This window comes from Dermacentor albipictus, chromosome 1, assembly GCF_038994185.2.
Source record: "Dermacentor albipictus isolate Rhodes 1998 colony chromosome 1, USDA_Dalb.pri_finalv2, whole genome shotgun sequence".
NCBI classification, from domain to species: Eukaryota; Metazoa; Arthropoda; class Arachnida; order Ixodida; family Ixodidae; genus Dermacentor; species Dermacentor albipictus.
Window position 1 is genome coordinate 86,186,159 of NC_091821.1, and position 21,815 is coordinate 86,207,973.

Consider the following 21,815-nt stretch of genomic DNA (forward strand, 5'->3'; position numbering starts at 1 on the left):
AGCGATCACTGTGATCTAACGTTCTCTCTTGAATGCAACAATTCTCATTCATATCGGTTGAGCGATTTTCTCATAAAATCATTTATGCGTTTTACATGTATTTGAGCAGCCGGCACCGAAGAAGGGCCCGAGCTAAAGCTTCCTCTTATTGAATCACACTGGTTCTTAGAAAACACAAGAAAAATAACGCTGACTATACCGAAGCCCGCGGCCGCAGTTGTGCACAAATAAACAGAAAAACAACGAAAAAAGGGCACCCAACGCAAGCTTTGCGGGAGCTGTTATCTCGGCCAGACATCTCACCCGGAATGTCGACGAGCTGTCTGGCAAGGTGTCTAGAAAATCGTGGATTCATTGCAAGTCGAGCAAGTAGCAGGTTGTCTTCAAGATAACGCTGATACATAAGCGCGCTCGTTTCCAAGTGCCGAGGGGAAGCAACAGTCTCAGGGTGTGCTTCTATTTATTGTGTTTTCTTTAGCTGTGCGTCATTGCATACGTCACGGCGCGAATTTCAAATCTTTAAGGTTGATACGCCACGTGGTGGCGAAAAAAGAAACTAAACGCATGTCCATAATTCCTGCGTATGTGCGAACGATCAATGAGGGTTGATAAGGGGTTATACTGGTCGGATCAATTTCCATAACATGGCTAATGCAAGGGGCTCTGTGGAAATGCACAAATCGCACAACGCTTACGTATACTTGGACAACAAAAGAAAATTTAAATTATGACAAAAGTTTAGTTTCACGCCCAAAACCACGATCTGATTATGAGGCACGTCGTAGTGGGACACTACGGATATTTGGACCACCTGGGATCCTTTAACGTGCACCTAAATATAAGTACACGGGTGTTTTCGTATTTAGCCCCCTCGAAATGCGGCCGCCGTGGCCTGGATTCCACCCCACGACCTCGTGCTTAGCAGTACAACATCATAGCCACTAACTAACCACGGCGGGCCTAACGGATAAATTTCTGCATGAATTTTTGTTTGCTTCTTCACAGCCGAGCACGAGACGTGGAACGATGAGAAAGAAGTGGACCCGCGCATCCTCGTGCAGTTGACGCTCGTTCATCGAATCGCCGTTTTCAAGCAGTAGCTTAAGCTCCAGTCCAACAAGAAGGTCATCCTGATTCACTGGAGTCGCACGCGATCAATAGCGACATAAGGCAGCATCGCCACGGCCAGAGGATCCACAAAGCCTGAACATCGCCGAAAGTCAGGACGTGTCTGCGTTGCCGGAGCCGCTGCACAGATACAGGAGAAACGGAAAGTTCAACACCTCTTCGTGACAAGCCGCGAGACACCGGAGCTTTGGCGCTTGGTCCTGCTATGCATCTACCTCTCCCGAGCCACCGAGCACTACTTCAGCGTTCTCGGAAGAGAAAACGATCTCCTTCAGCACATTGTCATCGTGCTTGCGCAGTGCAACTTCCAATGGGAATCATGTTTGCGACGTTCGTCGAAGTCATTACCATTGACGGCTACGAGCAGCTGCATCCGTCTATTCTGCTCCCGAAGACGTCTGAGTTACACTTTATCCGGCAACAAAAGCAACGTCCGCCAGCGCGTCACCAACGCTCTGCCGCCGGCCACCTAGCTACAGGAATCCTGTTCGCTTCGTTCTCCGAGGCCGCCTCTAGGGACGGCAACCACCGCCAGCAGCTGTGGATTCTGCTTCTCACGACGCCTGAGCTTCGCCTTCCTCGGCAGCAACAACGATCTGCGTCTGCGCATCACCAACGTGCTGCCACATGGACAAGCATGCTTGACACTCCGAAGCTATCGGGGCGCACCAAGCCATGGGGCGAAGTGCTGCTGCGGCCCTTACAGCGGGCCGTGTGCACGGTGTGGTCCGCAGCTAGTTACATCCACGCGCAGCTTGTGAGCTTCTCGGCGCCCAGATGCCAAAATGACGTGACTGGTTGCCGTTGGCTACTCCCGACGCACGGTCGCCCCTCGTTGAACACGCATACTCCAGCATTCACAGAACTGCTGTACAGCTCACCTCCGCCTACGTCGAGACCACCTGTAAGCTCATTCCACAGCAAGCCGCTGGACCGTTATCTATCCTGCGGCGCGCCTCAGCATTTTGCCTTTCCTGCTGCTGCCACCGACGCCTCTCGCCTTTTTGAGTACAGTTGCGTGGATGTCGCGCAAGTGCATGCCGCAGCAGTTGCGCGCCTCCAGGGTGACGTCGTAAAGGCTGCGAAAATGCAGAATGGCGACACTGCTCGGGCCCTCGCAGCGGTTGCACTTCTGGCGCTCGAGGCAGGCGAGCTGAGCGAACATCTGCTGCTGTCACTGGGTCTCGACCATTTCCACCATCGGTTTCAACGTAACTATCTCTGCATCCCCCGCCTCCACGAAGCCAGCCACAGATGCCTCTGCAAGAACATCGTGGCCGCAATGGAGCTTTCGCCGCCGCTCATTAGGGAGAGCCTCGAGCTTTTCCTTGGCAAAATGGCAGAATACACGGAGCAAGAATACGATCAGAGGTTGAACGCAGTAACACAGCCGTATGCAGCAGACGTCGACCAGGATGAGCACGACAGGCTGAACGGCGTCACACAGTCATTCAACGACGAAGCTGGCGAAGACAACGTGGTGGAAGACTTAGTTTGCGCTCCCACGCAACGAGAGGAAAGACACAGGCACCTCACGTCGGGTCCGTCAGAGCTCAGCTTCGTGCTCTGGAAAGCGTTGCAGCCGTGTTACAACAACGGTGCCGGTGACGGGTACACAGCGAGGAGTTGTGAGCGCCGACCCAGATTGACGATTCTCCACCCTCGAACGCGCCACACTTGCTGAAGTACAGTGGACAGAGAGGCGTTCTATGGCGGAAGAGGGCAAGATCGACGAGGAGACACCGCCGCTATCGCCAAAAAATACAACCGAGGAGACTCCGCCACCTTCCCCTGGCTTTGTTTCAGTGAGCGATCCTGAAGACGATGACGGCGACACGATCACGGTCACCGCGCGACATTCGCCATCAGCTCCCGGTATGACCGGTGTGAGTGTCTACGAAGACTGTGTGACACCTGGAGGGGCTATTCGCTCGCTCATCGTCGGAAGTGTCGGATAGAGGTCGGAACTTGCGATTCCTGCGAAGAGCGCCGCAGTAACAACGACAGCTATCTCATTACTACGCGCTCTATTACCCCCAAATTGGTCGCAGAATATGAGTTGCTGAAGGCATTATAAGTGACGCGCCAATCTAATAAAAGAACCCAATATTTTGTGTGTGTGTCTTTGTTTTTCAGTTTCTGGTGTCCGTCTTGGCATATGGCTGACGTATGTCTCACGCAAAGGTCTGACCGCACCGCGTCTTAGCAGCACCATCGATGTTGATGCTCCACATACGCATAGGGTCACGTCAGAGATTGGATATGCTCTTTTTTGTTCGTTAGTTTGTGCGCGTGTTCCTTTTAGTTTTTTTATCATTTGGTAATACAAAAATTTTCTTACTCTTCAATAAACAAGCATGCACTTAACAAATTTTACACGCAAACCATGCAAAATACACAGGAAGCCATTTCTTTTTCTTTACTTCACAGCCGAACACGCGCCATTCCACGATGAGAAAGAAGTGCTCTCGCGTGTCCTCGTGAATATGATGCTCGTTCATCGAATCGCCATTTTCAAGCGTCAGTAATCGTTCGAGACGGACAAGAAGTGCTTCTTGTTTCTCTGTGCTCGCACACCAACACATCGAGGAAAACCAAGATTGCCATGCCCAGAGGATCCCCAAATCCTGAACATCGCCGAATGGCAAAACGCGCCGACGTTGCCGGAGCCTCTGCACAGATGCACCAGGAACGAGAACATCAGACGCGCCTTCATGTCAAGCTGGGAGAACCTGGAGCTTCTACGATTGGTCCTATCCCGCAACTACCTGTGCAGAAACACCAAAAGCTACCTAGGTGTTCACGGCTGCGAATAACATCCGCGTTAGCGCATCAACATCGCGCTAATGCAGCGCAGTTAGCTACCGGAATCCCGTTCACCCATTTCATCGACGCCGCTGCACGTGAGGGTGACCGGCTACGGCAGCTGCGAATCCAGCTTCTCAAGCCGAAGGAGCGGCGGCTTCCTCGACAGCCAAAACGCTCACCGCATCACCACAGCACTGAAGCACCGAACATCGTCCTGGACACGCTGCAGGTTTGGGAACGTGCCGAGCCATCCCGCGAATCACCGCCCCACTTACAACAGGCTGTGTGCTCGGCTTGGTTCACTGCGACTTGCATCAACCCGTCGCTTGTTGTGAGCTTCTCCGCTCCCGGATGCCGAAATCACGTGACTAGTTGCCGTTCGCTGTCCTCGATGCACGGTCGCCTTTCAAGCAGCGCGAACGCACATGGGTTCGTGGCGCTGCTGAGCTGCTCACCTCCGTTTAAGCCAAGACCGCCTGGGAGGTCAATGCCCACCAAGCCTCCAGCGCGACTGCTTTCCTGGCGCACACCTGGACCTCCTGCCTTTCCTGCTGCCGACACCAAGTCCTCCGTCCATTCCGACATGATCTGCGTGGGCGTCGCGCTGGTCCGTGCTGCAGCAGTTGCGCGCCTCCAGGATGACGTAGAGGCTGCGCAGGCGAGGATTGGCGACGCTGTTTAGGCTCTCCCAGTGATTGCACTTCTGGCCCAGGAGATCGGCGAGCGTCGTGAACATCTGCTGCTGGCCCTGGGTCTAGAGTTGCTCGACCATTGCTTTTGAATAAAATATCTGTGCATCTACCGCCTCGGGGCAACCAACTAGGCATAGAGGCATCCGCAAGAACGTCTTGGCCGCACACGAACTTGCGGTGCCGTTCGCTATGGACAGCCTCGAGCGTTTGCTTTACAGTATCGCACGACATAGGGAGCAGGATGAAGGTAAAAGCTAAATGCAGTAACGCAGCTGTACGCCTCAGACCTCCACAAGGATAAATGGGACAGCCTGAATGTAGTCCCGCAGTCATTCAACGGCAAAGTTGAGGAAAATTACACGGCGGTGTGGGCTCCCACGAAACCAGAAGAGAGACACCGGCGCCCTATGTGGGGTCCGAAGTAGTTGCCCCGCTGTTCACTCGAGGACTCACGACAGTGGACAGTGTGGATAGTGCGTGGACCCCACGACAGTCGTGTTTTTCTCCGGAGGCTGGTGCAGCTGCTGGCATCGCCTATGATTGGACGAGGCGACGTTAAGAGGACCTGAACATTTCCCATTAGCTGACGATGTCTGAACGTGTAGAATAGTCTTCGTGCTAAGCATTTCGTCTCATTATAAGCAAGGTCCCGCGAGGGCCACTAGTGTATTAGTGTACTGGCCCCATAAAATATATAGCACATTATTGGACCTATTCGACGCAATAAAGAAACTATCGAATTGGACGCACCGGTCTCTGGGATGTCTCTTTATGCCGAGCGCTTAACGCCCAGTAACCATGACGCGCTAACCCGATGCTGTGGCTTGCATATGGTGTTTCGCTGCTAAGCAAGAGGTCGCGAGATCGAATTCCGACCGAGGCGGCCGCATTTCAATGGGGAGAAATGCAAAAACGCTGGTGTTCCGTACATGGGGGGCACGTTATAGATCACCTGGTGGCAAAAATTAATACTGAATCGCCCACTACCGCGTGCCTCATAACGAAATCGTGCTTTTCGTACGTACAACAGAATTCAACACCCAAACGTATGAATCAAACCACCATCGTTGTCAGCCTTTAACACCACCCCCGCTCGATCTCTTGCGCGCGTTGGAGAGCACACTTTCAAGCCATTTAGCAATATGTCAAAACAAATAATAAATAAAAAACTTGATTTCTCCAAATTTTACTTTCACCACTTCATTATTTTCTGCTATTATCTGTGCGTGTTATCCCCCGATTCTTGACACATCCCTCCCAGTGCGCACATGCCATATTTTGAAGGTTCATATTTATGATAATATAATCATCATCATCATCATCAACGGGATTAATGGGTGTGCGCTTAACGAACACGCCTTAATGTTGTGTACGATACCAATAGCAAACCGCCATACTAACAATATATCAAAGATTGTTGTCTCCTTGCATAATTATGCTGACAATGATTATCGGCGACACTAAGAAGAAATGCCCCAGTTTCGAAGCCAAACTCTTAGTGGGACTAAAAGCGCTTGAAAACACTATATGCGTGTTCGCATCTTGTCATAAAAAAAAAACATCTAGATCATTCAGCCAGCTTATATCTAAGGGAAACGGGGATATCTTAGGGGTGCATTGCAGCCTCAGGTTGAAGTGTGCTGGTTAGCTAAATACGAAGTGAAAATCAGTAAACCCTCATTTTCGACATGCTGAGAGACGTTATATGAAATGCTTACAAATTTTTCCGAGTGCCCTGCACGAACCAAAGGCGGATGCAGTGTTATACATGGACAAAATCAGGGCCATGCTATGAGTAATCTGGAGGGAAAACTTGAACTGCGAAGTATATAAACAGGATTGCGACAAATCGCTTACTCGAGCTTTGCAAAGCTCTACAAGGTTATTATACGAAATTTTTTATTTGCTTCCCTAATCGGCTGAAAAGCCTTAAGGTGCCTCATGGTTGACATGTTAATGTAAGAAGGAATCCTTATGAAGGATGTGTGGACGGAATTGCAAGAAAATCAGCTAATGATGAGTTTTGCAAAAAGTTCCTACACATCAAGTCCTCGGAAGTGTCTTGCAGCCGATATCCCCAATATTCTTTTAGTCCCAGGAGAACTGTACGTGAAACTGTGTTTATATCCGTTGGAAATAGAGGTGATGCTGGTGCCTATGTTTGGGGAAAGGTTAATGTTTCTGGCATCACAACATTGTTGCAGATATTTGCAGAATACCAGTTTTCTGCCAAATTTCATCCGCTCCACGTGGTTAAGAGAAGCTTTTCCCGGAGCCTTCGGTGAACTACTAAGACACGTTGTATATGTTCTCTGGAAATAAGAGGAAGGCACTGGGTGATTTGTAACCGAAGATGATATCTGTGGAATAAAAGCGTTCTTCGCAGTAAATGTATGTAATTAATCGCTCCGAATCATTATCAGTGCGTTCTCAATGGCGCAGAATTTCCCCTACTTTCCTAGAAGAACTGCACATAGCAGCCATCAACACAAAACTTAAGAAAAAAAAATAGAGAGAAAGTAATGACTTAATTGCATGTGCAGTTAGTTTTCTGTGTATAAAATACAGCCTTTGTCCAGAATATTCCTGCGCGAACTGTTCGAAAGCGTTATACGGCCGTTATCCGCTATGCTTCACAGCATCCCTAAAGAACATTACATCACATTAAATTTATATTTGGTGAATTTGGGTTTCATGTTAAGTTTAATGATGGGCGAAACGTTTCTCGTTTAATTGTGGGCTTTGCAAGTGATTAAAAAGACTCTGCTTACATTCCTATTTTCGCGCACTATAAGAGGTTCGCAGCACGTTTCCGCTTTTCGGACGTGTCACCTTTTTGCACCTTGTTTAGATATTGTGGAAATATAGGGCAGGTTTAATGGGTGATTAGTCAACACTGTTCATGGAGTGTGGGATAATTATGGCGTTTTCAGTAAATTACTTATGCACTGTTCCTGGTCGTTACAAGTGTGATTAATGAACAGCGTATGATTTACCTTAAGTCTACTGTAAGTACAAGGACAGCCACCGATATAAGGTATGGTTTAAATGGGGTTAGGGAGGGGGGGGGGGGGCAATACGTCTCATTTTTATGAGAAGTTAAAGGTGTGTTGGTGATGTAGGGCCGTTGCTAATTATTAGTTTATTAAATGTTCAAATGCGTTGTAAGCGAGAAACGTTTCATACTGGGGAGTCAGATGCGAGGAACGTTCGAAATTTTGTGATTTATATTTGAGGCTACCGATAATCGTAATAAAGCCGCTCTACACAAACAGCTTCGCTGCAAGTTGAGTACGTACTTCTACAAAGTCAATGAAGTGTGCGGAGGGTTTTTTTTTTTCACAGCGATAACGCTACGCACCATTCATATACGCCCGAACACAGGTGCTGTGACCTTCTGGTGATAGGCTCGCGTATCCATTATTTAGCTTTGCATGCGCATTTTTTTTTTCAGATGACAAATGAAGCCGTAAACTCCTCCCCTTCCCCCCCCCCCCCCCCGTGCGAGTGAAGCCGTAGATAAATCTCGTATTCTAACCGAAAGCGACTAAAAGGCATACATTTTGGGGACTAAGTGAGTTCTTCTGTGATGTACATAAGATGCCCGTAGGTTTTTACAATACGAAGAGACACCATTAGAACATCGATATCAAAGATTTAGGTGCTTAATTCACTCCGCAATGTATGTTGACGTCACATGGATACCTGCAGCGTTGCCTAAGCTACTGCTGCTAAACATACTTCATGCAACCCTTGCGTCATCTGTTGCAGGCGTCATCATCTTGCCTATAAACATCATGAATACTTGTAAAATAGTAAGAAGTAGCCAGAAAACTCGGTACTTGACCCCAGCGTGGATCGAATCTCAGCTCGGTGAAGTGTAATCCCTGAAGCTGCCGTCGGTGTTATCATTGTCGTGCCCTCATCGACTTCCTTGGTTTTGACGTCGTGCTTATCGTTGTAGAAGTGGCTATGTCGTTGCCATGCCGCCGCTGTTGTACTGACGTCATTGGCCTCCCTTCATAACATGAATTCTGTTTCAGGTGCCAAATACAGAAGTTTACTGTAAGGCACGCCTTAGTGTGCGATTCCGCATTGATTTTGACCACCAGGACAATCTTTAACGCTGCCCAATGCACAGGACACGGGCGTTTTTTTTCATTTCGCCTCCATCGAAATGCGGCCGTGGCGGCACGTATTCGATCCCGCGATCTCGTGCTTAGCAGCTCAACACCATAGCCGCTTAGCCACTGCGGCGGGTGGCCTCCCTCCATCGCCGCCGTCGGTATTCGTCGTTGTAGCTTTTCTTGTCCTCTCTTTCCTTTTTCTTTCTGTTCTTTTAATACTATAACAATTTCTTTTTAAATTTTGTAATTGTTCCATCGTTTTTTTTTGTTTTTTACTAGGCAACGCTCACTGTAGTCGTCACAGTTAGGTATTTTTGGTAGTAAGTTATCGCTCGAAAACGCAGAACATGGCTGCGCCACCGGCTCTACTTTCTTGCTCAAGATCACGTGTTGCATAAGACGGAGCATTCGATGGCATATATTTTTAAGAATGGCACTTGTAGCCAAACAAATTTAGGGTAGCTGAAATTAACCAAAATCCGATAACTCGCGCATTTGGCAGTGTTTGTTTCTGCATCATCGCTACGAAGTGACAATATCTTCGACGCGTAACAGAAGTCTTGGTTATTTACATAGTGCTATTGCAGAGTGCTATATTTTCACTTTTTACTATCGGAGTACCTGGATTTACACAACACTGTCTTTTGGAAGCGACCTAACTTTGCCTCATAAAAGAGCTTCTGGGCAAGTTGGCTTCGATGTTGAGGCTGGGTTTGGTTTCTTCAAATGGAAGCCCGACCTTCTGGTGTCTTCAACGCAACATCTCCTACAACTTTTAAAGGCAGAAGTACTAACGAACATCGCAAAGGTAGGGGAAGATTTCATCATAGCCGTTGAGTTGACATAAAAGGAGCCTTACATAGCAACAGTCAGAAAGGAATACTTCAAGGGCTGGAGGAAACAAACTGTGGACAGAAAATATTTCAATACGTCCAGAGTTTCCCTAATCAGAGAACTGCAATAATGAACGAGGGGGATTGCCAATCAGACACCGTTCGACCACCAAAGAAAGGAAAACCACATAGGGCGGTAATTTCACCCGCACGTTTCAACGTTGCCATGATAGGCCTTGAAAGATCGAAACGCAAAGAAATCGCGGTCTAAAACAGACGATATATGCAGACGACATAACCGTATGGAGAACTACATGCAGCCTAGCGGAGAAAGATGATGGACTGCAACAGGCAGCTAGTACCATAGAAGAGTACACGAGACTACGGGGACTCTAATGCTCAGCAGAAAAGTCGGAACTTATCCGCTTTACCAAGAGAAAAGCATAAAGGACGGACCCGAGTCTAAAGCTGGAAGTCAAGCTAGACGGAAAAATTATTTCAGAGAAAGATACCATAAGAATACTGGGTATGTGGCTGCAAGCTAATCAAAGATGCCTACACACTGAATATACTCAAAACAGCAGTATAACGGAAATCACGCATCATCGTCCGCATAACAAACAACCGCACACGGGAATGAGAGAAAAAGCCTCCTACAGGTAAAAAGTCTCGTCATCAGTCACATCACATTTTCACTCCCCTATCATATTATCAACAAGGAAGAGAAAGAAAAGCAAATTAAATAAGAAGAATGACCTCTAAGATGACCCTAAGATTACTTCGGAATACTTCAAACGACAAGCTACTTGCGCTTGGTCTTCATAACAGGATTGAAGAAGTAACCGAAGCACATATACGAACACAAGAAAATCGCCTGCTCCAGACTCCAGGAGGCAAAGAAGCCTTAAGCAAGTTAGGGCCCGATGCACTAATACACAAACATCAAGAAACTATAGAGAGGCACCCAACGCACTTACAGAATGGTGCACAGTGTTACGGCTGCCACCAATTGTTACGAACTGGTACCTCCAGTTTTTACGGGGACGGAGTTTCGGCCACTTCCAACAGCGTCCGTTTAGAGCTCGAACCAGACTGACCATAGAAGAGGACTTGGCAGGGAAGATGAGGTGATGAAAAAACAATTAAAACTTCGCCTTATCACCAAAGGCTGTGGGTTCCAGTGCCTGAATGAACTCTACATTAATTAACTTTGCCTCTTTTTTTGGCACGATGAACGGCATCAGACGACGACGAACGCGCGAGCTGTGGCACGAGCGCATGTCTGCGCGAGGCGAGCTCACAAGACTTTCGGTACTGCACGCCGCGTTTTCCAGACCATCGGGCGTTTGAACCACGTAAGGCTTTCAGAGCTAATAACACAGCGATTTCCGTTTACAAAGTACCTCGCATCGGCACAGCGCCAGGCAAGGACATATTGACGCTCCAGTATAGGCACTATAGGGTCACGTCAGAGATGGCACGTGGTCTTTTTCTTTGAAAGCTTGTTTGCACGTTGCTTTGCTCGGTTGTTTCTTTTCTTATCACGTGGTCACATAAAAACTTTATTAGTCTTCAAGAAACTAGTACAAAATTAGCAAATGCTAATAGTTATGCAGAACTTCATAAAAATAACGAACTAACCAATATGCGAACCCTTTTCGTTGTCATTACATCCACTTCCGAATACCCTTTAGAAATCAGCAGATCGCCAGTGAACGGGTCGAGTGTCCCTTGAAGAAATGAGTGAGTGAGTGAGTGAGTGAGTGAGTGAGTGAGTGAGTGAGTGAGTGAGTGAGTGAGTGAGTGAGTGAGTGAGTGAGTGAGTGAGTGAGTGAGTGAGTGAGTGAGTGAGTGAGTGAGTGAGTGAGTGAGTGAGTGAGTGAGTGAGTGAGTGAGTGAGTGAGTGAGTGAGTGAGTGAGTGAGTGAGTGAGTGAGTGAGTGAGTGAGTGAGTGAGTGAGTGAGTGAGTGAGTGAGTGAGTGAGTGAGTGAACTGTTATGATAAAACGCGGACCCGGCTAATCCCACGACGGGAATGCCAGGTCTAGCCTGCCGGACCTATCGCCGGCGCGTTGGTGTTCAAAGACGGGACTTCGCCGGAGCGCGTCCCACTCTTCCCTGGTGAACTTCATGAACCAAAAGTGCGGATGAAAATACTTGTAGACTAGTTCGCCAATCAACAGAATACCAATCCGCAGCCTGTACTCCCCATCATTCCCAGGATGGTTGAACGATCGCAGCGCCAGGGTTTCCTCTAGTTATAATAATATGAAACTCTATGGAGGGTACCGCTTGGGCCCCGCGGACTGACCGCGGTCTACGGCTCCGACGAGGCGATAAATTCAACGCGCGCGTGCGTACTACGAAGGTGGCTGAGCGACCACTGCTCCTTCGAGTGGAGCAGACGCTAGTAGAACTGAACACATAATAATTGCAGAAAATATGCTGCATGGACATCGGACGTCGGTTCGAATACGTAGGCAGCCAAGTCGGGGAAGAGTATAGGATGATTAATCAGACTTGAAAAGTTGGTGCAAGAGGTCAGAAAGCGATGTCTTTACGTACACTCATGAACTGCTTCCGGACAGGCTAAATAAATGTGCTATTCGAATTTCTTGTGCCATTCCACACCATTGAGGCATACTAATGTATATGGCAAATGAATGTAACTCACAACGTACTCCTTTACAATTCCCATAACACCAGGTTTGCCTTGAGTAACAACTGTTTGCTCCAAAAGTGTGCAGTAACTATGAACACACAGCCCACTTTGCAACCGTAGCATTTTGGAATAACCTGCTTAACGATATTAAAAAAACGTGTATCCTTTGTTACATTAAAGAAAAAAAAACTAATCCCGTTTCTAATAGAGGGTTTAGTAGATGGTCCTTACACTACCATTTTCTTTTTCTTAAAATTATATTTAATAGTTGTGCTCATTATTCGTTGATGATGTATAATCACTGTTGGTTACTCACTTCTCTTCATGCACGTCAAAACGAGAGGTTCCCTTGCAGCCTTGAGCTATGGGACCTCTTTCTGTATATTCTGCCCAATATGTACCACCTTTGTAAATAATAAACGTTCTTTGGTTGACTGATTGAAACACCACCCGGTGAACAGAATAAAGGTAGACGATTTTATAGGTTTCACGTGATCGAATACGACAAAATTCTCGTTCCAAATGATTTTAAAGTGAATCCGTTTAATTGGCACCTTTCAGAGAAAAATGAGTCGGACTGCAGAGCGAGGCAGCCCTCAGTAGTGTGAATATCTTTAATTAGTTTGATGTCGTCAGCGTAAAGAAGAAATAAATGCTGCTGGGTTGCTAAGGAAACGTCATTGATGAAAAATAACAAAAGAAATGGATCTAACGCGGAACCTTAGGGCACACCAATGAATACTGTATAGCAGGCACGTACGCAGAATTTTTTTTCGGGGGGGCCCAATCCAAGCTAACTTTTGTATGCAAATGAGGGGTAGGGTACTTTTACTAGCCCAAATGTGAATAATGCCCACCATTCGCCATAAGGACGCGTAAACCCGCAAAAGAGAACTGAAATAACGTGTATCTCACAGGTATACGCCTGTGAGATACACCTCTTCTTTACTTGGAAACAAAGAACCACATCAAATGGACTCACGCATAAAAGATGCGCAGGAAGAACCTTGCCAAGAACAAGTTAACCAGCAAAGTGCAAAATAAAGATTTCTAGTAGCGTTTTTCAATTTATCTCTGGAAGAATTATAGAGAAATGTATATTTGCGGAACAACCACAGTCCTTCTGGATCCCCCCTTTATGCTGCTTTACCAAGTGCTAAAAGCGACTCGTGTTTTTATTTGGGAAGTTGCGTAACTATGCGTGGTCACCAGTCCCGTACGACCGCGTAGAGTGCAGGGCGCTGCGGTTCTAGACGTACTGCGCCCACCGCGGAAGGTTAAAAAAATACCCCTATTAGCACAGCTGGGAAATGGCTACGTCAGGCGGCTCGATTGATAACTGTGGATAGTCATTCAAAACACGCGGAATTATTCTCCACTTACGGCGGTGTTTTCTCTACTTCCTTCGTAAATAAAAAGACGTTGATCCAGAAATATTTTCACAAAGAATTTTCGCTTTTCCTCCCTGTTTGCCTGTTGCCTTGGCTTTCTCCCTCAGTAGGTCGCTTAATTTCTCATCTCCTTGCGACTCTTGTTTCCAGTTGCCAATTTTGCACGAAAAGTGCTGTACAATTAGTGAAGAACCAGACGAGTTAAAGGGTAACAATCATATCACTTAGGGGTTGAACGTGTATTGCAGGGTCTGGTGATGGACGCTGTTTTGCAATATTTTATTTTCCACCTTATATAACCCATATCGCAGATTTATGGTTCCGAGGATCTGCCAGCGTCGCGGCGAGCCACCACTTGAGGAAGTAATGAATCAAAAGGAAAAGTTAAAGGCAACTGGCGTTTTCTCCGGCCACAATTATTTCCGCGAGCATACAGACCAGTTGACTATAAACCGAGTCCCTTTCCTGGCCCCTGGATCAGTCTAAACAAAGAAGGTTGAACTAACGAAGCAACAGCGATGCGCGTGATCGTTGAAAATATGGTGACAAAAATTGTTGGGCATTATAAATAAAATAAAATATTGTAATTAAAACAATAAACTACGCCCTGCCTGCTGCAATAGACGGTGACAACAGAATCCATGCTGAGTTAATCGCACCGACACCGAATCGATGAGAAAACAGGCCTCCACACCCCAGGAGATGCCGATAACTACCGCCATCCCGAAGGAGGGAAAAACTTGACAACCATTCCACTCTGTAAACATGAATGGCAGTGAAAGCTGACGAGGGTCAAAGCGCTCAAAGGAAAAGCAAAGTGCTTCACCTCCGAAGCGCGTGGGCCTGAAGATAGTGCAATATCAGACCGACCAGCGGCGGAAGTGAAGCAGGCGTTAAGCACCCCCCATACGTGGGACGCTCACGAAAATAGTGCAACACTGGGCCCACACGCGCCGAAGGTGAAGCAAGCATTAAGCACTCCCCATACGTGGCTCCAACGCGAAGGTAGTGCAATGCCGGGCCGACCCGCGGAGGAGGTGAAGCAGGCGTTAAGCAGTATACCATACGTGGGCCCATCCCGAAGGTAGTGTAATGCCGGGCCGACCTCCGGCGGAGGTGAAGCAGCCCCTTACATGGGCCCATCCTGAAGATTCCGAAGGGCGCGTTATAGGTTCCCGAGTCCACAGGCGTATGTGCTATTGATCTTGGACCCTTTTTTCACAATCACCGGGATCGGCCCGCATGACGAGGTGGAAGACTAACTACGGAAGTTAGTCATACACTGCTTTCGCTGTAAAAGGCAGCAACATGTTGACCGCCGAGTAGATTGATTTATAGGCGCTTTAGGAATGGGTGTGAGGAGTGATGGCGTGGGTGGATGGGAGGGGTATGCCGCTTAAATTCCGGGGAGGAGGGGGGGGGAGGGCCGGGCCTCCCCGCCCCCCCCCCCCTCCGACAAAGACATAGGTAGGTAGTTCACTTATCATCACGCACAGCTGGATAGTGGAGCTACAATAACAGCTTCTAATAATAATAATAAGAAGAAGAAGAAGTAAAGAAGAAGAAGAAGAAGAAGAAGAAGAATTTTTGAAGAACAGCATCAGCTTGACTTCCTATGCCATATCAGCGCACCATATAAGATTTGCTCCTTCAAAGAAAAACGATAAAGCGGAAGGGGTACGAAAGCACTATAAAATTCTCCAAAGATATTCGACTTCAAATCATCGTTTACTCATGTGAACCTCGTTGACCAAGTAAGTGACAACTGAAGAGAGAATAATAAAACAAACATTCAATCTACGCTGCGCATATACCATAGACTCCTACCACACTAAACTGCTGACGCGACAATAAAAGAACTTGCAGACTCCCAAGAAGAGCGCAGCACTAACAGCGAGAGCTACCTCATTGCGACGCGCTTTATTACCACCAAATTGGTCGCACACTATCAGTTGCTAAAGGCGTTCCAAGTGACGCGGCAATCTAATAAATGAAGCCAATATTTTGTGTGTGTGTATATTTTCTGTTTCTGTTGTCCGTTTTGACATATGGCTTACGTCTATCTCACCAGCACCGTCGATGTTGACGCTGCACGTACGCATAAGGTCACGTAAGAGATTGCATAGGCTCTTTTTTGTTCATAAGTATGAATGCGTGTTTCTTTTCTTCTTTTTTTATCACGTGGTAAAACAAATCTTATTTTACTTTTCAATAAACAAGTACACACTTAAGAAATTTTACCAGGAAACCACGCAAAATACACAGTAGGCAGTGTGCGACGCCTCTTCTTTTTCTTTACTTCTTCAGAACCGAACATGCGGCGTTCCACAATGAGAAAGAAGTGCTTCCACGTGTCGTCGTGCAGCTCGTGCTCGTTCATCGAATCGCCATTTTCCAGCGGCAGCAATCGTTCGAGACGGACAAGTTGTTCTCCCAGATTCTCTGTGGTCGCATGCCAACGCATCGACGGAAACCAAGATTGCCATGGCCAGAGGATCCCCAACGCCTGAACAACGCCGAATGGTAAGACACGCCGACATTGGCGGAGCCTCTGCACAGATGCACCAGCATCGAGAACGCATGACGCGCCTTCATGTGAAGGTGGGAGAACCTGGAGCTTCTATTATTGGTCATATCCCGCATTTACCTGTGCAGAGCCACCGAAGGCCTCCTCGTCGTTCACGTCAACGAAAAACGTCCCCGTTAGCGCATCATCATCGCGCAGACGCAGCGCAATTAGCAACCGGAATCCAGTTCACCGCCTTCATCAAGGCCGCTGCACGTGAAGGTGACCGGCTACTGCAGCTGCGGATCCCGTTTCTCAAGCCGAATGAGCGGCGCCTTCCTCGACGGCCAGAACGCTCGCCGCATCACCAAAGCACTGAAGCACCGAACATCATCCTGGACACGCTGCAGCTTTGGGAACGTGCCGAGCCATCCGGTGAATTACCGCCCCACTTGGAACAGGCTGTGTGCTCGGCTTGGTTCACTACGACTTGTACCAACCCGCCGCTTGTTGTAAGCTTCCCTTCGTCCAGACGCCGAAATCACGTGACTAGTTGCTCTTCGCTGTCCCCGATGCACGGTCGCATTTCAAGCAGCGTGAACACACACTGCTCACCTCCGTTTAAGCCAAGACCGCCTGGGAGGTCAATGCCCACCAAGCCGCCAGCGCGACTGCTTTCCTTCCGAACACCTGCACCTGCTGCATTTCCTGCTGCCGACCCCAGGTCCTCTATCCATTCCGACGACAGCTGCGCGGGCGTCGCGCTGGTCCGTGCTGCAGCAGTTGCGCGCCTCAAGGATGACGTAGAGGCTGCGCAGGCGAGGAATGGCGACGCTGTTGAGGCTCTCCCAGTGGTTGCACTTCTCGCCCAGGAGATTGGCGAGCCTGGCAAACATCTGCTGCTGGCCCTGGGTCTGGATTTGCTCGACCATTGCCTTCGACAGGACTATCTTTGCAGCTACCTCCTCGGCGCAACCAACTAGCCATATAGGCCTCCGCAGGAGCGTGCTGGCCGCACACGAGCCTGCGCCACCGCTAAAAATGCCCAGCGCCCACCTTTTCCTTTACAGGATTTCACAATATACAGGCAGCAGGAATAAGGTAATAGGCTAAATGCAGTAACACAGCCGTACGCGGCAGACCTCAACCGTGATAAATAGGACAGCCTGAATGTAGTCACGCACTCATTCAACGGCAAAGTTGACGAAGATGACGCGGCGGACCCCTCCGTGCCCTCCCTCGCAACCGGAGGAAAGACACCGGCGCCACGTGCCGGGTCCGAAGTAGTTGCCCCGCCACTGAATGTGGAGTACCTCAGAACTCCGTGGTGCCATCTTTCGTATTGTGGCACTACCATGGTTGCGTTTCCTTCTGTGTAGGCTGGCGCAGTGGCTGGCACACCATGTCGGTGGACGAGCCGACTTCTAAAGAACATAAAGATTAGGCTTAAATTGACGTTGTTGGAATGTGTGAAGTAGTCTTTGTAGTAAACATTTCGACTGTTTGTTAACAAGAGCCCACTGAGATCATCGGTCTATAAGTGTACTGACCGCGTATATTCTTCCATATCGTACTTTACTGGACCTACTCGACGGAATAAAAAAAAAATAATAAAACTTGACGCGCCGGTCTCGGGGATGTCATTTTCTGCCTAAAGGGCAGCTCGGCGTAACTAGGACTCCCTAACTTATGGATGAGACCATCACCGTTGTCAGCCATGAGCACCACCGCCGCTCGATCACTTCCGCGTACTGAAGAGCACATATTCAACCAGTTGTGCAATATCGCCGAACAAATAATACCTCGATTGTTCGAAATTTTAGCTTTACCACGTCTTCATTATTTCCTGCAATTATCTGTACATACATTCACCGGGTTTCTGGCACGTCTCTCATAGTGGGTACGTGCCATATTCCGAAGGATCGTCCTTATCATAGCATAATCACCATCATCATCAACGGATGAATATGTATGTGCTTAACGAACACGCCTGAAGATTGTCTAGGCTACCGATAGAAAACCGCCGTAATAACAATATATCTAAAATAGTTGTCTGCTTATATAATTATGCATTCCATGATTCGTGGTGACACTACGAAGAAACGCGCCAGTTTCCCTGAAAGGTCTTATTGTGACCGGAAGTGCTCGAATACGTTATATGCGTGACTTCACGTTGACGTTAAAACCTAGATCATTCAGCCAGCTTATATCTGAGGGAAACGGGGATATATTAGGCGTGCATTGCAGTTACATATACAAATGTGTTGGTTAGTTAAGGTCTAAGTGATCATTGCTAAACCCTCGTTTTCCACATACAGAGAGGCGTTATATGAAATGCTTACAAATTTCCCCACTGCCCTGGAAGAACCAAGAGTGGAAGTTGTGTTATACTTGGGGAACGTCAACAGAACGTTATGTGTAATGTGCACGCAAAATATGAACTGCGTAGTTTAGAAATAGCCTTCGCGGCAAATTACTTACTCTAGTTTTTAAAGGTCCCACAAGCTTATTTTGCGAAATTCCTTCTGAGTTTCGCTAATCTCCTGAAAGAACTTAACTCGCCTTAATATTGACATGTTAAAGCAAGGAGGAATTCTTATCAAGGATGCGTGGGCGAAGAAGAGAGAGAGAAAGAAACGTTTATTATACGAAACAGTGTTCCGAGCGAGGCCCTGTATCACCCTACGGTGGGAAGACTCCTTAGTCCAGGAACCCTCTGGCTTCGAATGGCCTCTTGGCCCTGGCGACGAGTTTCCGTTGGTCTTCCATGTCCCCGAGGGTTGGCTTGGCCTCCCACGTTTCGAATAGGTGGTTTGTTTCTTGTGCTCGTTTTGCGTCCATTTCTAGTTGCATTTCGCTGCCTTCCTGCCACGGGCATTCCAGGAGCAAGTGTGCCAGAGTGTGGGGTACGTTGCAGAGTGGGCAGAGGTAGCTGTAGAGCGTCGGCTAGAGGCGATGCATTATCGCTCCGTGAGTGTACCTGTTACTTTGCAGGCGTCTAAGGAACATGGTTTCTTCTCTGCCGAATTTAGGGTGCGGTGGAAGGTAAACTCGACGATCGATCCTCTAGTGTTGTAATATGGCCGAATAGTTGGTGGGTACGGCCTCCGCCTCTTCTGTCACGGGTCGGAGAGCGCGTGGGGACACGGCAGCCCATCTGACGTGCTCTCGGGCAGCGGCGTGGGCCGCTTCGTTCCTCTCTAGTTTCTCGTGTCCGAGTACCCACGTTACGCAGGTGTACGGGAGCGGAGTGTTCCGTCTTTTTAGCATCTTGAGATCGTCTGCCGAGATGCGGCACCCTCGAGAAATTTCTACAGGAGGCCTGAGAATCGGTGAATATAACCGCCGCATCTCGCAAAAAAAATCTATGAAAGATAGGTTTTGCAAAAAGTTCCTAAATGAAGTCCCCGCAAGTGTTTTGCAGCCGATATCGGCAATATTTTTTTTATTGCCAGGAGAACTGTTCGTTGGAAATGGGGGTGACGCTGGTGCTGATGTGTGGATAAACTTGAACATTATCGGCATCACAAAATTGCAGCAAATATTTACAAGTACACCTGTTTTCTGCAAAATTTCATCCATTGTACGAGGTTGACAGCAGGTTTACGTGGAGTCTTCGGTAAACTAACAAGGCACGTGGTGTATACTTTCTTGAGATATGAAGCAAGCAGGCAATGGGCGACGTGTAGGCGAAGATCAAATCTGTGGAATAAATGCGGTATTCGCAGTAAATTTATGTAATCAAATGCTCCGGATCGTTATCAGTGTCTTCTCGATGGAGCAAAATTTGGCCCACTTTCCTAAAACCGCCGTATATACTTGTCACTAACACGAAATTTTAAAAAATAATAAATTGAGAGAACCCAATCACTCAACTGCATGCGCAGTTAGTTTTCTGTGTATACAAAATACAGCCTTTGTCAATACCATTCCTTCGCGAAATGTTTGCAAGCGTTACACCGCCCTTATCCGCTATGCCTCACAGCATCCCTAAAGAACGCTATGTCACATTAAATTTGCATTTGGTGAATTTGGGTTCCATCGTAAGTTTTATGCTCGGCGAAGCATTTCTCGTTTAATTGTGTGTTTTGCAACTAATAACTGAATAATCTTATCTCCCTATTTTAACGCATTATAAGAGGTTCGTAGCAAGTTTCCGCTTGTCGGACAAGTCAGCCTGTTTAAATTTCGTGAAAATAGGGAGCAGGAATATTGGTTGATGCGTTACCACTGTTCAGAGTGTGTGGGTTAATTTAATCACGGCGTTTTCAGTAAATTGCATATGCACCTTTCCTGGGAGTTGCAAGGGTGTTTAGAGAACGGCGCTTATATACAGCAAACGGAGATAATTTTTGATATAAAATGGTGCGAGGGGGGGCAGTGCAGCTCACTTTTTTGAGATGTTAAAGGTGTGTTGTTCATGTAGGGCCGTTGCTATTCATTTGTTAATTCAGTGTTAGAACGCGTTGTTAGCTCGAAACGTTCCATGCGGGTGAACCAGATTCCAGTAACGCTTTAAAATTTGTTGTTTAATTACATGCTGCGAGCATATGTAATGCAAACGCTCGAAACAAACGGCTTCGATGCTAGTTGGGCTGTACCTCTACGAAGACATACAAGTGTGCCGTCGATTATTTTTTTTTTCTAGAGACACATGTCAAGACATGACAAGAACTTTATTTGAGTCCTGAGGGACTGAGATCATGGGGAGCCATCTAGAGACACAGCGCTTTTTTTTTACGAAGTATCCGTAGACGCCTGAAAAAGCTGATGTGACCTTCTGTGGATAGGCTCATGCACTTCGCTTAGCTCTTCTAGCGCATTCTTTTTTTCCGATGAGACATTAAGTCGTATACCTGTGAGTAAAGCCGTAAATAAATCGTGTGTCGTGATGAAATTGAGTGAAAGACATACATATTGGGCACTAAGTACAATCTACTGTTACGTAAAGGAGACGTCTGGAGGTTTTCACAGTGCGAAGTAACTCCATTGTAGCATTGGCATCAAAGCTTTAAGTGCTAATTTCACGTCAGATTGTATATTTGTATGCGTCACAGGGATATCTGCAGCTTTGTCAAAGCGACATCTGCTAAGAACACTTCATGCAATCTTCATGTCAAAAAACATCGCGAATTTTTGTTAAAAAAAGTAAGAAGTAGAAAGAAAACTCTGTACATGCCCCCAGAGTGGATCGGATCTCGGTCGGTGAAATGTAATCCGTCAAGCTGCCGTCTGTGCTATCATTGTAGTTGCTTGGAATACCTTATTCACTTCTATCTATCTATCTATCTATCTATCTATCTATCTATCTATCTATCTATCTATCTATCTATCTATCTATCTATCTATCTATCTATCTATCTATCTATCTATCTATCTATCTATCTATCTATCTATCTATCTATCTATCTATCTATCTATCTATCTATCTATCTATCTATCTATCTATCTATCTATCTATCTATGTCCGTGCCTGTATCTAACAGTTTTCCCGCCCGGTGACCCAACTTGACTACTAGCGTGGACCACATACAATTCTCGGCATGCCGTCTTCGTAACATCGTCATCAGCCCAGAAACGTCATCCCATTTTCGTGGAGCCGTGGTCGACATACCGCCTTCGTCGTTCGCTCAACATCTTTCCTGTTTGGCATTACGTCTTTGTCATGC

General features: G+C 47.3%; 1 protein-coding gene across 1 annotated transcript; it reads left to right on the forward strand.

Moving 5' to 3' along the window:
* The first annotated feature begins 16,008 nt into the window (after positions 1-16,008).
* On the forward strand, positions 16,009-17,767 carry LOC135896229 (uncharacterized). The gene is made up of 2 exons (XM_065424591.1): positions 16,009-16,163; positions 16,296-17,767. Exons 1-2 carry the CDS (start codon positions 16,125-16,127, stop codon positions 17,127-17,129), a joined length of 873 nt encoding a protein of 290 aa, XP_065280663.1. The 5' UTR covers positions 16,009-16,124; the 3' UTR covers positions 17,130-17,767.
* Positions 17,768-21,815: the final 4,048 nt, after the last annotated feature.

What these genes read in the sequence shown, in the direction of transcription:
- LOC135896229 (XM_065424591.1), top strand. Translation starts at nt 16,125, where the DNA reads ATGGCCAGAGGATCCCCAACGCCTGAACAACGCCGAATG. An exon ending in CGCCTGAACAACGCCGAATG is followed by an intron (nt 16,164 to 16,295) that starts GTAAGACACGCC and finishes TTACCTGTGCAG; the next exon opens with AGCCACCGAAGGCCTCCTCG.